The sequence below is a fragment of the Microcaecilia unicolor genome, chromosome 7 (genome assembly GCF_901765095.1).
Source record: "Microcaecilia unicolor chromosome 7, aMicUni1.1, whole genome shotgun sequence".
In the NCBI taxonomy this organism is placed as follows: domain Eukaryota; kingdom Metazoa; phylum Chordata; class Amphibia; order Gymnophiona; family Siphonopidae; genus Microcaecilia; species Microcaecilia unicolor.
Genome location: NC_044037.1, coordinates 103,656,520 through 103,673,641, shown reverse-complemented (window position 1 = coordinate 103,673,641; position 17,122 = coordinate 103,656,520). Strand labels below are relative to the sequence as shown.

The 17,122-nt window shown below is 44.2% G+C and overlaps 1 protein-coding gene across 1 annotated transcript in view; it reads left to right on the top strand.

Moving 5' to 3' along the window:
* Nucleotides 1-17,122, top strand: part of ALDOA (aldolase, fructose-bisphosphate A) — a 40,838-nt gene that overhangs the window by 16,742 nt on the left and 6,974 nt on the right. The window contains exons 2-6 of the mRNA XM_030209139.1: nt 7,344-7,467; nt 12,267-12,478; nt 13,020-13,074; nt 13,211-13,371; nt 16,422-16,505. Coding sequence (XP_030064999.1) covers nt 7,356-7,467; nt 12,267-12,478; nt 13,020-13,074; nt 13,211-13,371; nt 16,422-16,505 — 624 coding nt within the window. The 5' untranslated portion in view covers nt 7,344-7,355. The remainder of the gene's footprint in view (nt 1-7,343; nt 7,468-12,266; nt 12,479-13,019; nt 13,075-13,210; nt 13,372-16,421; nt 16,506-17,122) is intronic.

Sequence of the window (17,122 nt, the reverse complement as noted above, 5' to 3'; positions counted from 1 at the left end):
CTGCTTGGGCCCAGGTCAGAAAATAAAGGAGGGTCCCTCTCCCCGATTCCCTCTCCTCTCTAATTTCCAATCTGCCATTACTATCACACCAACAGACCCTCACCAAATACAGAACAAGGGATCACAAATTAGAAATAAAAATATTTAGACAAAAATTGAATGGGAACCCCAAGACGTTAAACTTAGCATTACTGCAACACTGGAGACATAAAACAGAAATACATTTCCTTTTCTACAGAACACAATACAAAGACATTTACTATGCACATTTCCAAAAGCTAATATATTCCATTTAAAACATTCAAAATAAAATGCTTTGTTTCTACCTTTGTGGTCTGGACATTTTATTTTTCTATCTTGTTGGTTCCAATTTCTGGTTTCTGCTTTCCTGTCTGTTGTCTGCTAATTATCCTTCAAGTGGCTACAATCCATTTGTCTTTCTCCTGTCTGTTCCCTCACTACTCCTACCTCTGACATATTGATCATTCATTTTTAGCTCTTTTCTGCCTCTCTCTCTCTCTCTCTCACCCTTCTTCACCACCTTTTTACTTTTCAACTACATATCAAATTTCCATCTTCTTCTTTCACCCGCTTGCTCTCCCATTCACCATCTCACTCCTTCCCCAGCCCTACATTCTCTTTCATCTACTCCCCATTCCATATTTCTACCCTCTGTAATCACTATCCTCTCATTCATTTCCTTGCCACCCCCTCCTCCTGGCCTCTCCCTCAGGGTTCCACCGTTCCCATTGTCTTCCTCCTTCCACCCTTCTAGCCAGCATCTGATCCCTCTTTCTCCCCTCCACTCTCCACCCTCATAACCTGACATTTTCCTGTCCCTTCTCTCTTGCCTCCTGCCCTCTCCCTCATGGTCCAGCATTTCCCCCTCTTTCTTCCACCTCCTGTGTACCTCTTCCTCCCTCTCATCCACCCCCATGTCCAGCATCTCCCCCTCTCATTCCCACTGTCCACCATTTCTCTCTTCCTCTCCCTTGTGTTCTGGGTCTAACATCTCTCTCCCCCGCCCATGCAGCATTTCTCCTTTCCTCCCCTCTACTATCATGTCCAGTATTTCTCCCTCCCCTCCACCCTATGTCTAACATTTCTCCCTTCCCTCCATCCCTATGTCCATGTCTCCCTCCCTCCCCATGTACCATTTCTCCTTCCTCACCTCTGTGTTCAACATTTCTCCCTCTCTCAACACCTGTCCCCTCTCCAAGCAGCAAGTCTCCCTCTTCTCCACCTCATATGCAAGATTTCTTCCTTTCTCACCCCTCCACCCCTTTGCTGCATCTCTCCCATCTCCCCCCTCATGCAGCATCTTCCATCCCATCTTCCCTCATCCTGCCATGCAGCATCTTTCCCCTGTGCAGAGGAGAGGCTTCTGGGTTAGTGCTTAGCGGCTGCAAGATCATTGAGTGGCAGGCAGCATGTGGGAATTGTTGGGAGCCTGCGACCCGTGGAAGCTACTTGCTTTAGGGACACCACTGCTGGGTGGGCCTGACACCAAACTGGGTGGGCCCAATGCTTCACCTCACTTTTTAACCATGCTAGCTGTTGTTTGGCTTTCCTTCCTCCTTTTTTAATACATGGAATATAACTGGCCTGGGCTTCCGGGATGGTATTCTTTAACAGGATCCATACCTGATGTAAATTTTGACCTTCACAGCTGCTTCGCAGTTGCTTTCTTAAGATTTTTTTTTTACCATTCTTCTCATTTAAAATAGTCTCCTTTTTGAAAGTTAAATGCTAATGTATTGGATTTCCTGTGTGTATTTACTCCAGAGCTTATATCAAATCTGATCATATTACGATCACTGTTATCAAGCGACCTCAGCACCATTACCTCCTGCACCAGATCATGTGCTCCACTAAGGACTAGGTCTAGAATTTTTCCTCCTCTTGCCTGCTCCTGTATCAGCTGCTCTATAAAGTAGTATACCAGCTGCCCCATAAAGCATTTCTCTTCATCTTCTGTGACCTAGTGGAATGGAGGAGGAAAGTGGTAATACACTGCACTGGGATGCATGGGCGTAGTTTGAGGGGGCAAGGGGGGCATTGCCCCCCCAAACGCAGGGCCGGTGCAACCCGGCTGCAGGCAGCTCTCGGTCCCCCCTGCCCACTCTCAACTCCCCGACAGCCCTCCTCTCCGTTCCTGCCGCCCTGCATGTAAACCTCTCAACCTTTCTCCTTTCTTGCTCAAAATGTACCACCTGTTCCTCTGATCCCATTCCCACCCACCTTCTTAATGCCATCTCTCCTGCTCTTATTCCTTTTATCTGTCACATTCACAACCTCTCACTTTCCACTGCGACTGTCCCTGCTGCCTTTAAACATGCTGTGGTCACACCTCTCCTTAAGAAGCCTTCACTCGACCCTACTTGTCCCTCTAATTACTGACCCATTTCCCTCCTTCCCTTTTTCTCCAAATTACTTGAGCATGCTGTTCACTGCCGCTGCCTTGATTTTCTGTCCTCACATGCTATTCTTGACCCACTACAATCTGGTTTTCGCCCTCTCCACTCAACCGAAACTGCGCTTACTAAAGTCTCCAATGACCTATTACTGGCTAAATCCAGAGGTCTCTATTCCATCCTCATTCTTCTTGATCTTTCCGCTGCTTTTGACACTGTCGATCACAGCATACTCCTCGATACCCTGTCCTCACTTGGATTCCAGGGCTCTGTCCTTTCCTGGTTCTCTTCCTACCTCTCCCTCCGCACCTTCAGTGTTCACTCTGGTGGATCCTCTTCTACTTCTATCCCTCTGCCTGTCGGCGTACCTCAGGGTTCTGTTCTTGGTCCCCTCCGCTTTTCTATCTACACTTCTTCCCTTGGTTCATTAATCTCATCCCATGGCTTTTCCTACCATCTCTATGCTGATGACTCCCAAATCTACCTTTCTACCCCTGATATCTCACCTTGCATCCAAACCAAAGTTTCAGCGTGCTTGTCTGACACTGCTGTCTGGATGTCTCAACGCCACCTGAAATTAAACATGACCAAAACCGAGCTTCTCATTTTTCCCCCCAAACCCACCTCCCCACTCCCCCCGTTTTCTATTTCTGTTGATGGCTCTCTCATTCTCCCTGTCTCCTCAGCTCGAAACCTTGGGGTCATCTTTGACTCTTCTCTCTCCTTCTCTGATCATATCCAGCAGATCGCCAAGACCTGTCGTTTCTTTCTTTACAACATCCATAAAATCTGCCCCTTTCTTTCTGAGCACTCTACCAAAACCCTCATCCACACCCTTGTCACCTCTCGTTTAGACTACTGCAATCTGCTTCTTGCTGGCCTCCCACTTAGTCACCTCTCCCCTCTCCAATCAGTTCAAAACTCTGCTTCCCGTCTCGTCTTCCGCCAGGGTCGCTTTACTCATACTACCTCTCTCCTCAAGTCGCTTCACTGGCTCCCTATCCGTTTTCGTATCCTGTTCAAACTTCTTCTACTAACCTATAAATGTACTCACTCTGCTGCTCCCCAGTATCTCTCCACACTCGTCCTTCCCTACACCCCTTCCCGTGCACTCCGCTCCATGGATAAATCCTTCTTATCTGTTCCCTTCTCCACTACTGCCAACTCCAGACTTCGCGCCTTCTGTCTCGCTGCACCCTACGCCTGGAATAAACTTCCTGAGCCCCTACGTCTTGCCCCATCCTTGGCCACCTTTAAATCTAGACTGAAAGCCCACCTTTTTAACATTGCTTTTGACTCGTAACCACTTGTAACCACTCGCCTCCACCTACCCTCCTCTCCTCCTTCCTGAACACATTAATTGATTTGATTTGCTTACTTTATTATTTTGTCTATTAGATTGTAAGCTCTTTTGAGCAGGGACTGTCTTTCTTCTATGTTTGTGCAGCGCTGCATACGCCTTGTAGCGCTATAGAAATGCTAAATAGTAGTAGTAGTAGTAGTAATTTTAAGTCACAGTGGGATGCATCCTCTTCCTGTCTGCCCAGAGCCTAAATTGCACAAATGGTTCAAAACACTACACTCAGTCCCAGGCAGCTGAAGATGTTGCCAGGTTAAGCTAGCCCTGGATCTCAAGAAAAGTTATGATGTTTCAATTATAACAGGAGTTCTGAACCCCGTCCTTGGGACATTTCAAGACAGGCTAGTTTCCAAGATATTCTTACTGAATATGCATTAGATAAATTTGCATGCACTACCATTGTATATAAATCTATCTCATGCATATTCATTGTGGTTATTCTGAAAACCTGACTGGCTTGGTTTAGCTCGAGAACCCCTGAATTTTAAGCTCAGGTACTCAGAGCTGCCAAGTTACCCAGTTCCAGGAGGGAGACTTTTTGATAAGTCCTGCTTTTCAAATTTATATCTCAAAGCAGTGTGGGATTTGTGGTCCCTAATTCTACCCATTGAAATCAGTGCTGCAGGTCCATAATGCATCATGATGAGGTTGGCAGAAATCTAGGACTGGTCTAAAATTTTCCTCCTGGAAGTGGGTAACGTGGAAGCTCTGGGTACTGGTGGATTATGTAGTTCTTAAGGTTTAGCTAGAACACATGGTAGGAGGAACTTATAGCTAAGTGCATCTGTCTTTCTATGCATGTGCTGCCTGTCACGTCCTTGGGTCCTGTGGAGGCGTCTCTGACTCATTCTCGCACCAGACAAGTACTAGAAATGTAGCTAAACACTTTTTTCAAATGGTGCTACCGGCACAGTGGGTCTTTAAATTTCTGACCACGCCCCCTCCCTGGAAGGATGGCGTCAAGGTGTGGGCGGAGGAAGCTTGCAGCAGTGCTTGCTTAACGTTTTGGCTTTAGAAGGATTGCGGCATTTGGGAGCTGCTGCTTCTGCTCGTAGTTGTTCATCGGAGGAGCCTGCAGGAAGGGTGAGGTTTCTGTCTCCCTAGGTATGCTTAGCTTTTGCTTTACAGTAAAATCTGCAAGCTGAGAAAATCAAGAAAGGGACAAGCACAGGGGGAGGATTAATGCATTAGTCCCCGCCAGCGGCTTCCTGTTCCCTTTGTGGAATTGCTTTTTTAATTTGTTTGGATCACTGTGATCTCGGTATCTTACCTGGAGGATGTAAATACCGGTAAAGCATTACATTGGCTCTCGCATTCTCTGTATTTGGTAAGACTAGGGTTAAGTGACATTGATTCACCTTCAGTCTTCTTTTTGCTACCAAAATGGAAATAGCCTGCAGTTTGTTAATATATGATAGAAAGATCATCTCATAAAATTTATTTCTCAGCATTTTTATGAAGATATCTCTCTATATCTACGTATATCTCACTCGTTGTAGCGTTTAATTTTCACGGCTACCCCTTGCGTCATTCACAGAGAAATGACGGGAAGTTGCGGCATTTCTGCTTTTAAAAGCTGGCAGCCTATGTATGTTCAGTCTGTTTTGATTGGGGGGGGGGGGGGGGCTATAGAAAGGCCGCCGCAGCACTCTTTCACTAAATCAATTGACGAATAACTTGTTTCCAGATCCCAATCGTTTATCCTGGTGGTGGGAACCTCCCTTTACATCATCCAGTTGAGACTGCGGCAGATTTTTCTTTGCTGAAGGTAGTGCAATCGATGCATACTTGCAGCCCTTTTCTCCCATTTTTTGCTTATAAAATGGAAGCTGTTGGGGGGGGGGGGGGAATTTTTTTTGTTTGTTTTAATTTCCTGCGTTATATGTAAGACTAGGCAGGGATGAACGTTCACAGCAACCCTTTTTTTTTTTACTTCATCATTTCCGGCAGAAGAAGAGGAAAGAAGTGTTCCGTTGCTCGCACCTTCCAATTCCTGTTACAACTGTGCAGTCTTCTCAGGCGCCGGCATAGGGTTCCCTTAAAGGAAGAGGGACAGGATGGCAGCTAAATGCCTTCACTTTGCCCCCTTTAGAAGTTTGTGATTAGAAATGAGGGAAGACACTGGCTGATGCTCGGTGACCTCCAGCTGTCCTTGATTGCGACTCTGTTATTCGCCATAAATTTTGGCATAAAGACTGCCTGTTGCAAGGCACCTCCTAGGGTGGAGGAACTCCTTTATTCTCTTCCTGGTGTGCGTTTCCAAGGTCATAAATAAACCGCAATCACATATTTTTCTTCACAGTGACCCTCATTGTCTCTTGCCGTTTTTTTAAAATCATCCGTCGAGATGTCTCAACTGTTCATAAAGTGCATATTAGAATAACAGTATTTTTCCAGAGACACAGTGTAACATCAGCCTGATTTTACTTAGAAGTCTGGTGTAGCAGTGACACTTCACAGACCAGGTTACAATCAAATTTTCACACACTAGCCCAGGTGATGCCAGTGAAAGGTCACTTCAGATTATAAATTCTGAAGAGGCCTTTCTACCTCAGATGGGCAATCTGAGATGTGTGGTGGTAGGATTTTTTTTTTTTTGGGGGGGGGGGGGGGGGTTGCATCAGGAATAAATCAAAGAAATAAAAGGGGAATTTTCAAAGCTTAGGAAAGAAACCTTTTTTTTGTGGGGGGGGGGGGGGAGTTATTTCATACTAACATTTTGCTGGCACAGTGCCTACTTTAGAAAGTTGGCAGGGTTGGCTACTTTCTTGCCTGTTGAATTCCTGCAGGATTTATGTAACTCAAAGGGCTAAGATGTTTGTGCCTGAAAAGGGGAATGAGGAGATCTTCTAAACTCTTCTTGTCTGAGGGTTCTGACTTGGGAAGGATGGGACAGAAGACAGAAAAGGAGAAAGAGAAAAGCTGACAGAGAGAAAACACTTATTCCTGTGTAGAAGGCGGTGTTGGGTTCTTTCCTTTGGACAGCTGCAGTAGTGCCTTGGAATGGTGCAATATATAGCTGGAGGGGGGAGGGAGTGGACACCTAACCTTGTAATATTCAACTGTGTCCAGAAGGAGGGTGGGTGCAGGGAATGAAAGGTCACATTGGCGTCCTGCTGGGTCACAGCCACATGCTTTTTAAAGATCTCTCTCCCTTCTTCCTTACAAGGATACAAGTGTCCCTGAGCTGACTACTGCACTTTCCTCTGGAATGGGAAGGCGAGCTTAAGTTCTAATCCCAGCTCTGCCATTACATATGTGTGTTTGTGTGTGTTCTTTAAGCCAGTGATTCCCGAGTCCGGTCCTGGAGTACCCTTGCCAGTCAGGTTTTCAGGATATCCACAATGAATAAAAGAGATCTGCATATAATGGAGGCAGTGCATACAAATCAAGCTAATTCATATCCATTGTGGATATCCTGAAAACCTGACTGGCAACGGGTACTCCAGGACTGGACTTGGGAAACACTGCTTTAAGCAAATCTCTTTAGCTCTCTGTAAATCTGTTCTAAGCCCAGTTCTGTTGCTGACCTTACAATTTGTGACCTTGATCTCTCTATACTTCCTCAGACGTGATCCACAATGCCTCACGAATACCCAGCATTTACCCCTGAGCAGAAGAAGGAGCTCTCAGACAACGCCCGCCGCATCGTTGCCCATGGCAAAGGCATCCTTGCTGCAGATGAGTCTACTGGTGAGCAATGCCCCTCCCCCACTTGGTACTGCAGTGGTAGGGGAGGGTGGGCATATATGTGGCCTTCTTCCAGGTGGAGCCACCACAACAAACAGAGAAATAAAAATTTTTCATAACTTTAAATGTCCTCCACTGATGGAATTGAATGTAAGGGTATTGAGGGCCTCCCTGAGCTTACTTTTAAGTGGGCTAGATGTGGTCTAGCTTGGTTATCGGAAAATCTACTGCGGAATCCACCCCCCATATGGATCCACACTGAACAAAAAGTATAGCAAAAATATTGCAAGGTAGATTAAGCATGGCAAAGACCATGAGCCTCCATGAAAATCTTATTTATTGTTTTTGTTAGAAGAGAAAGGTGTTTGAATTTGAATGGTTGGGGAGGAAGATTTCTATAAGGAAAACATATACTTGTTAATACAGATGTCTGCAAACAAACAAACAAAAAACCCCAAACAGGTATTACCGTGATTAGTTGCGTGTTAACTAACTTTTTAAAAAAAATTTTTTTAAACATACCTGATGTAACCATGTTTTAGATTTGATGAATTATGTATGTTTCATTGATATTTATAAGTTTAGTTCATAATGCTTTACCCCTGATGCAACCTGAGAGCAAAATGTGGCCTTATTGGGTATTTTAACCCTTTAGTGTCCAATGTTCCCATCAATCTGTTCCCATATGGCTTATTACGGGAACATTGGACACTAAAGGGTTTTAATTAAGATTTTTTTTAACAACTCAACTGATTGTGGTAATACCTGTGGTTTTGTTGTTGCTGGGGGGGGGGGGGGGTTATTTTAATTTTGTTGTTGGATTTCTCTAAGCCATGGATCAACTCCTAGTTCTGAGTTTAGGAGATACCATATTTTTTGGACTATAAGACGCATCGGACCATAAGACGCACCTAGGTTTTAGAGGAGGGAAATAGGAAAAAAAATTTCCTTTTTCCCTCCTCTAAAACCTAGGTGCTCCGGTGTGTCTTGTTCGGGATCGCCCTCCCCCCGGCCCTGTCACCATTTCTCCCTACTCACGTCACGCGATCTTCCCTGGTGGTCTAGTGACGTCGGGGCAGGAAAGAGCCCCCTCTTTCCTGCCCAGCGCGCTGCTCTCCGTCCTCCTGTATGCTGCCTGACGGTCTCGGCGAGATTCAAAATGGCCGCCGAGAATGGAAGTCTCTGCGGCCATTTTGAATCTCGCCGAGACCGTCAGGCTGCATACAGGAGGACGGAGAGCAGCACGCTGGGCAGTAAAGAGGGGGCTCTTTCCTTCCCCGACGTCACTAGACCACCAGGGAAGATCGCGTGACGTGAGTAGGGAGAAGTGGTGACAGGGCCGGGGGGAGGGCGGGAGGGAGGGAAATCGCTACCTTCGGACTATAAGACGCACCCCCCATTTTCCTCCCAAATTTGGGGGGAAAAAAGTGCGTCTTATAGTCCGAAAAATATGGTATGTAGTGGGAGTATTTTGAAACTGATGGTAGGTTGGAATGAATGATGCTGGCTCCTGAATAAGACTATAATTGGAAGTTTTAAATTTACTATATATGTTAATTTGCCCCCCCCCCCTTGCCAATGTAAACATGCTTTTTCTCTTCCCCCCTCCCCAAGTGCTACCTTCTGAATGACAGTATTCAGATTTTATCTGGGGAGACTTTACCATAAGTACATTTTTTTTTGTGCCTCATTTTTTTGCTATGAGCCAAATTCTATAAATAGTGCCTTAAAAATCAGTGCCAAAACACACACACACACTTAGCTTGAGTCTATAAACTTACTCTCCTGGTGGTGTCATAGGTTCCAAGACATTTGGAAGCAGTTATATATCTTCCGAGTCTCTAGGTACATTATAATTTTTGACCGGTTGCTGAAATGATCTCAGAATTCCCTATTCAAAAAGGTCGACTCCTTCCCTCACCCCCACCCTCCTGCCTGCATTCTGAAAATTGCAAACAGTTATGCAGCAGTGGATTGTCCCAAGGAGGAACCAGCATATGTCAACACTTTAGATGTAAAAATCTTAAATGTGATTCATCAATAATAAAATGAATGAACAAGTGGACTAGAAGTCTAAATGGAAATGTGTACAGTAAATGAGTGAAATACTAAAGGAAGATTTTTTTTTTATTATTATTAATGTCAAAGTGAAGGTGAGCGTTCAACCCTCCATAAGCAATAAACCAGTTTTTAGATTGGAAGGAGCAAAACACTCTTAACTGCTGATGCGGTGTTGGGCTAAGTGCCACCAGTTGCCCAAGCAATATTTTGCCCCAAATGATGAAACAAAAAGGAGTAAGACCAAAGGGGTGCTAGAACAGTTTATTGAAAGCAAGTTTAATAACAAACATAACCTAGTATGGCTTTGTTTTGGCACCCATCTGCTTCAGGTGCATCTTCCTAATAAAATCAATTTGTTTGTGGAATGCATCCATCTATGACAGCCTCTTATAAACAAGACACTGTCACTTTTTTGTTACTGATTCATATCAATAGTCTTCATCAAATTCATTTTGCTGATATCTGTTCAGTGAGGATTATCGACGTGTGTGTCATCTGAAGAATCGGCAACATTGTATATCCATGAAGGAGTTGTGTGCTAAAAAATGGCCATGTTGGGTTTAATGTTTTGTTTTAAAATGTACTTTTAATCAACTGTTTTAGTATCATCTTGGCCTTACTCCTTTTTGGGCTTGTTTCCCACTATTCCCCCCTCTTCCCCCCCCCCCCCCCGCCCACAACAATGTGCTCTGCTGCCACTACTGTTGTAACTTTACACAGAAGCCACATCCCCATTCTCCAGTGAGTTCACATAGGAGTTGCTTAGGTCCCTTCCTGTGAATTCTCAACATCCTGGAAGAAAAATTATTGAGCATATAAATCTGTTGTCCACTAATAATGCTGAACATCAAGGATTGCTGAGTCACCTGCTTCATGTGAGGGGATTATCTTTCTGTATTTTTAAACTGTCTCCTTGTTCCATCACAGAAGTGCCACCAAGGTGGTGGAAATTGTCAATGTAGTAAAATAACCCAACTTAACAGTGGCCTACATTCTCCCCTTAATCCCTCAAAAGGAAAATTCCCTTTATGCAGCAATTGGAAAAAGATATAGCAATTTAGGTAAAATATTAATCTTAAAAGCAGACTGATTCCATTTTAGGAGACTGTTTACATCATCTGTAGCATCTGCTGTGCTAGACGGACAGACGTTTTTAGGTTTTTAATTGTTTTATCTGAACAGCAGAAATTTTTGTCCCCAAAGTCATTACTGCAGAAATTCAGACTGTTTTTATTGTCTTACATTATGCAGCCCGCTGTGCTAAAATGTAGCCTGCAGTATCGCCACGTGTTGAGGCCACTTCTAGTGTGGTGGTAAAATGGCTCCATTTTTTTTACCTGTTAATGACCACGTGCTACTTTCCACATTAGTGCACGAGCCCTGCTCACTCCCTTTTCGGTAGGTGGATAAGGGCTCATTCACTAATCGGTTCATGTGTGCTGATTAGCACAGAACACATCTACTCTCTGCCCCCAGACTTGCCTCAGCATTAAAAAATAAATTCTATTTTGTAGCGTGTGGATAGTGCATGTCAATCCCAAAACTACCATGGGATGCCTGAGTACGCCCTGCGGTAGTGCTTTTTAACCTGCAGTAAGCACACAATTCTTACTGTAGCTTAGTAAAAGGACCCTTGTATATGTTGGGATAGTGCAGTCTAGAAATTGTAGAAATAAGTTGGGCAGCTCAAGGGAATATAAACTAAGCGGCCCTTTTTTTTTTTTTTTTACTAAGCGGCGGTAGGGCGTGCAGAATCAGCACCAACGTGGGGTGTCCCGAGGCATCCCATGGTATTTCTGAAATCAGTGCGTGCTGTTTTCCGCTTTAGAAAATATTTTCTAGTGCGGGGGTGGGGAGTAGGCGTGGCTGGCGGTATTCAGGTAGTGTGGGCACATTGCACGCTGCCCAATTTGCCGCACGAGTAGTGCATGAGCCTTTATCGCCTGCTAAATAGGTGGCGGTAAGGGCTTGGGTGGTAATGGCCGTGCGCTAAGTTGGAAATGGGCTTGTGGCCATTAATGGCACAAATAGAAATTCGACCATTTTACAGCTGTGCTAAAAAGTGGCCGCAGCACGTGGGAAACCCACATGCTGACAGTAGCGCCGGCCACTTTGTAGCACAGCTTACTATAAGGACCCCTAAGTGTTCTGATGGGAACTTTAGATGTACCATGAGCTTTGAAAAAGCCCCAGTTCTTTCCTAAGGCTCCCGCTGGGTTCTGTAAAAAAAACTTCAGCAGGTCATCTGCAAATGGCGAGCGCTTATGTCTTTGCTGACCTGTAGAAACTCTCTGAACCTCCTTAGAATATGAGTAGAAGTCGAGGCACTTAACCACTACATCCAGTAGCCTGTGGAGTCTTATCTAAGTGTAGAAAAAAATTTTTTGTCAAGTACTTTTTTTTTTCTTATTATAGTTTTCATTTTAAAGTCTTACATTAGAAACGCTAGTGTGCTTGAGCTACCATCACTTTCTGATATTGAGAGCTGGGTGTTTCTCTTGCCCCCCCCCCTTCGCTCCATAATTGTCTGAAAAGACAAATAACTGAATGGGTTCTGAATTTTTTGATGTCCTTTATCATTAGATCAGAGTAGTCTGTAGTTGGTTGCTGTATTTGCAGAAATTGGTTTAATTGTCATGTAATGTCCTCAATGGTCCCCTTTCTGTTGGCGGAGGGGGGAGGAAGGGAGCTATGGGCTTCTGTTTGATCCTCATGCCATGCCAGATCCTCTTCTACTGCAGGCAGCATTGCCAAACGCCTGAGCTCCATCAATGTGGAGAACACCGAGGAGAACCGCCGCTTCTATCGCCAGCTGCTGTTCACCGCCGACGATCGCGTGAACCCTTGCATTGGGGGAGTCATTCTCTTTGATGAAACTATGCGACACAAGACCGATTCTGGCAAGCTGTTCACCCATGTTATTCGTGACAAGGGTGGTGTTGTGGGCATCAAGGTGAGGTGTGGAAGCTGGGCTTGGGGGGGAGGGGGCATCGGGGTGGCATGTGGTGGTTGTTTAGAGGGGTGGGGAATATTCTGATAAAGTGGTGCATGTAGGTATGTTGCTGACATGTTGGTAGGTGGGCTTTGGAAAAGGGCATACAGGTGTGTGTGTGTTTGTAGATCCACGGAGTGGAGGAGTGGCCTAGTGGTTAGGGTGGTGGACTTTGGTCCTAGGGAACTGAGGAACTGAGTTCAATTCCCACTTCAGGCACAGGCAGCTCCTTATGACTCTGGGCAAGTCACTTAACCTTCCATTGCCCCAGGTACAAATAAGTACCTGTATACAATATGTAAGCCGCATTGAGCCTGCCATGAGTGGCAAAGCACGGGGTACAAATGTAACAAAATAAAAAAAACTAAATATATATATAATAGAAAGAGAAGCAGTGAATCTTATGCTTTTTAGGTTTCTACCCTGCTGACTGCATGATGTTTTTCTTATCCAACCTGTCCCCTAACCTCTTCCCCCCCCCCCCCCACTTCTCCCATCCCAGGTGGACAAAGGTGTTGTGCCCCTGGCAGGAACAAATGGAGAGACCACTACACAGGGTAGGTCCCATATGTGTGGCAGCAGCCACAGTGGGTGGGGATGGGACTTGGTCAGTGTTGGGAGATGGCAGTAGCCTCTGTGAAGACTCGGTGCTTTTCTCCACCCACCCTCTGTTCTTTCTCTCCCTCAAAACAGGGCTGGATGGGCTGGCCGAGCGCTGTGCTCAGTACAAGAAAGAGGGTGCAGACTTCGCAAAGTGGCGCTGTGTGCTGAAGATATCCGAACACACCCCTTCCCATCTTGCCATCATTGAGAATGCTAATGTGTTGGCGCGCTATGCCAGCATTTGCCAGCAGGTGAGTATTTTGGGAGGGGGGGAGGGTTGGGTAGATTACAAGAAATTACTGAAACAGTCACATTTCCACTGTGCTGTCAGGGTAGAAGGAAGGCATTGGCAAATTAGGCACATGCCTGGGGCCCAAAGATTTAGAGGGAGGAAGCATGATTTCATCAGTTGTAGCTACTGCATTGCCCCATATATTTATTTATTGGGAATTTATTAACTACCTTATGAAAAGATTCACTCAAGACAGTGTACAGCAGTTTAACATAAAACTTACAATTTTGTGAACATCATAACAATATGAAATTACCAAATAAGCCTAAATACAATCAATGAGGTAAACTTGGAAACAGCAAATTGAATCCTAATAATATGACTAACATGAAACAGTATCATAAATATACACATTTCACAGCGCCGTAAGACAATCATCTAACAGAAATATGATAAAATGTCTGTACAATACAAGTGATACCATAATGGACAGCATGGAAGAACATTGTATCGTATCTTATTTAAATGTCGGCATAATAATAATGAAACACCTAATAAGCATGCATTAGAATGTTCAGATTACATGGATATGATGCAGTGCTGTTTGTACAATACAGTGAAACATCTGTACTGTGTGGGAACAAGGATTAGGGACATTAGAGGCAGCGCAATCAGCTGTCTGTGTGGACAGTAGGTGTTGTGCCGCTGCTATCTCTCTCTTCCCCCCCCCCCCCAATGTCATTAGGCCAGTATCCGAGAAGAGATACTGGCCTCTTTAGCAGATACCATCTATTGACTTGCCTTAGTGTCTTCAGGCCCCAGATGACCTGCTGGAATTTTCAACCCCAGAACTTTTAGCACCTAAAGCTGCAAGAAGTAGTGAGAATCCAGGCAGGTGCTGGGGAGTCTGAGGATGGTGAAATCCTTGCTGTGGTCCTCGGAGGGGAGAGGGTAGGAAGTGAAGGAGAGTGTTTGAGGTCTGGGGGCACAAAAGGGAGACAGTACTTTTTGGGAACTGGGGCTACTTTTAAACCCCACAGTATGATGAAATGAGATGTAGCGGTTAATAAGCTTGTGAATACAAGTATATAGAGTTTTAAAGCAGGGGTTTTTTGAGGTCCATAACCCAGCTTGGTTTTCAGGATTTCTGCAATGAATATGCATGAGATCTAGTTGCATCCATGGAAGTAGTGAATGCAAATAGATGCCATATATATGCATTGTGGAAATCCTGAAAAACAGGCTGGGGTGTGAGTCTCGAGGACAGGATTTGAGGACCCCTGCTTTAAAGTGGGGAGGGACAAAGCATTTAACCCTCCCTGTGGGCTGTGTATGAATCTGTGATGCCTGTATGGGGTACTGATGATGACAGAGGACCCCTTTTCTGTGAGTCTATCTTGTTGCCATATAAACTCAACTATATAAACTTCAAAATATTGAAAAATCATTTTTGAATATATTTTCTTATCATTTATAACTCTGGGCCCTGTTCACTAAGGTGCGCTAGTGTTTTTAGCCTGCACTAGAGAAGCCCATATATTCCTATGGGCGTCTAGTGTTAGTACGTGCTAAAAATGTTACTGGGCTTAGTAAACAGGGCCCTAAGCAAAACTAATGCAATGAATTTTATGCTTTTAGGTTTCTACCCTATTTTAAATGTTGATTTACTATTTATTTTTGTACATGAATTATCTCAATACAGACAAGTTGTGTTCATTGAGTGAGAATTTATATAAAATAAATATAAAAATTAAGGGGTCCTTTTACTCTGCTACATTAGGCATTAACGTGCAGCTAATGCAGCATAAATGGATTACCGCGGGACATGCTAAAGCGTCTTTTTTTTTTTTTTTTTTTTTTGTATTTGTGCATGCTAAAATTTTTTTTTTTTTGAGTGGGTATTCCTGCACTAACCAGTGAGCACATTTACATTAATATGCTGCGCTAACTGGTTTGTACACTGATTAATGCAGGAACCCTTACCACCTACAAAATAGGTGACAGCGTTCACAACATTATTTTTGAAAATGGCCACACACAAATGACAACACTAGTGCACGGACATTAATGAACATAATTGAAAAAAAGAATTCTTATGGCTTCAGTAAAAAAAATAACATTAGGTGTGTGGGGAACGATCCGCATAAAGGTGTGCTAAGGCCAGCTCTTATCACAGCTTAGTAAAAGGATTCCTAAGTTATAAACTATATACAAAGATGTTCAATGTTTTGAAGTTGCCATGTAAAATTAAATTATACCTATATCAATCAGTATTACATGACAGAACTGATATTGTGATCCTGTTTTGTGTTTGTTCTGGCTTAATACACCACCTTTCAGGCAAGCCAAGCAGGTGGTTTACACTAACAAAAAAAACAATTTCCACCATTTATTATAGGAGAGAAGAAAGAATAGCAGAATAAAGGTTAAGGAGAGATAACTGAGTAAAGAAGGATTATCTAAGCTAGCTGGATAAGAGGAGAGAGGTAGTAGGAAAGTCACTCTGGTGGCTGGGGTTGCCCATAAGCCTCCGTAAATATCCAAGCTTTTATGCCCGCTCTAAATTTAGGATGAGAGGGCTCGGTGCGCAGGGGCATGGGCACGATGTTCCATGATAATGGGAACAGCGCAAAGAAGGCAGAGTATCTGGTTGATCCCAGGCTTGCTTGTCCTTGGTGAAGGGAATATGAAGTTGAAAAACATGAGCTACAGCATGGATTCCACACTTGGATATGTTTTTGTTGGAGTACTAATAATGATCATATCAGCATCCCAAAGTGACTTCTGTTATACTGGGAACATTTTATATAGGGAAAATTCTGAAAAGTTATAAAGGGTAGGTGTAAGAAGGGTGTAGATTTGGAGTTCTTCAAATTTTTTTGGTCATGAAAATGACTTAATTCTTAAGTTGAGGTAATTCTCGATAGGCTAGGCCAGGCCAATGGTTGACTCCCCCCACCCCCCCCCCACCTCAAATAATTTGCTAGCTGCATTTAACTACTGCATCAGCGTTCTCAGCAGGAATGTGAAAACCACTAAAATTCTCTCCCTTATGTTTATTACCCCCAGCATGGCATTGTTCCCATTGTGGAGCCTGAGGTGCTGCCTGATGGGGATCATGATCTGAAGCGCTGCCAGTATGTCACCGAGAAGGTAAGGGGAGGTTAAGGAACTGGGGGAGGATGTCCTGTGAGGATTACTGATCTTGTATAGAGCAACTGGTATGTGTTGTGGAGGAAGAAAAGAGGATTGCAGCCACTGCAGTAATTATGGTTGTCTGCTGCAGTGACAACAAAGCCACCAGGTGGCACCAGTTCTCCAATGATTACATTTTTCTCTTCTTCCCCCCCCCCCCCCCCCCACCTCATGTATATTTTCCACATATAATAGGATGAAGGTTGTTGGGATAGGTTTGGTACCCTGACCTAGAACAGAAGTCTGCATGTCCTTAGTTACACATGGCTGTGTGAGGTTCTTGGATTTGATCACCGGATGTTCCAAGTCATCAGAAATGAGATGACTCAATCTTGGGTTTTGTCTACCTCATCGACAGAACTGTAGACCATTTCTCTAGGAAAAACAGATGAGGTATATAGATTCATTTGGAATGAGCAAGTTCAAAATTTCCCCCATTTGTGATGACCTGGAGCAGACTGATCACTTTAATATGTCCTTGCATATGCTCTTAGCTCTTATACCCAGCAGCAGTAGAGGGACAACAGAAATATCTTAAGTGATTGTCTTCCCTGACATTCTTCACTCTTTTCCAC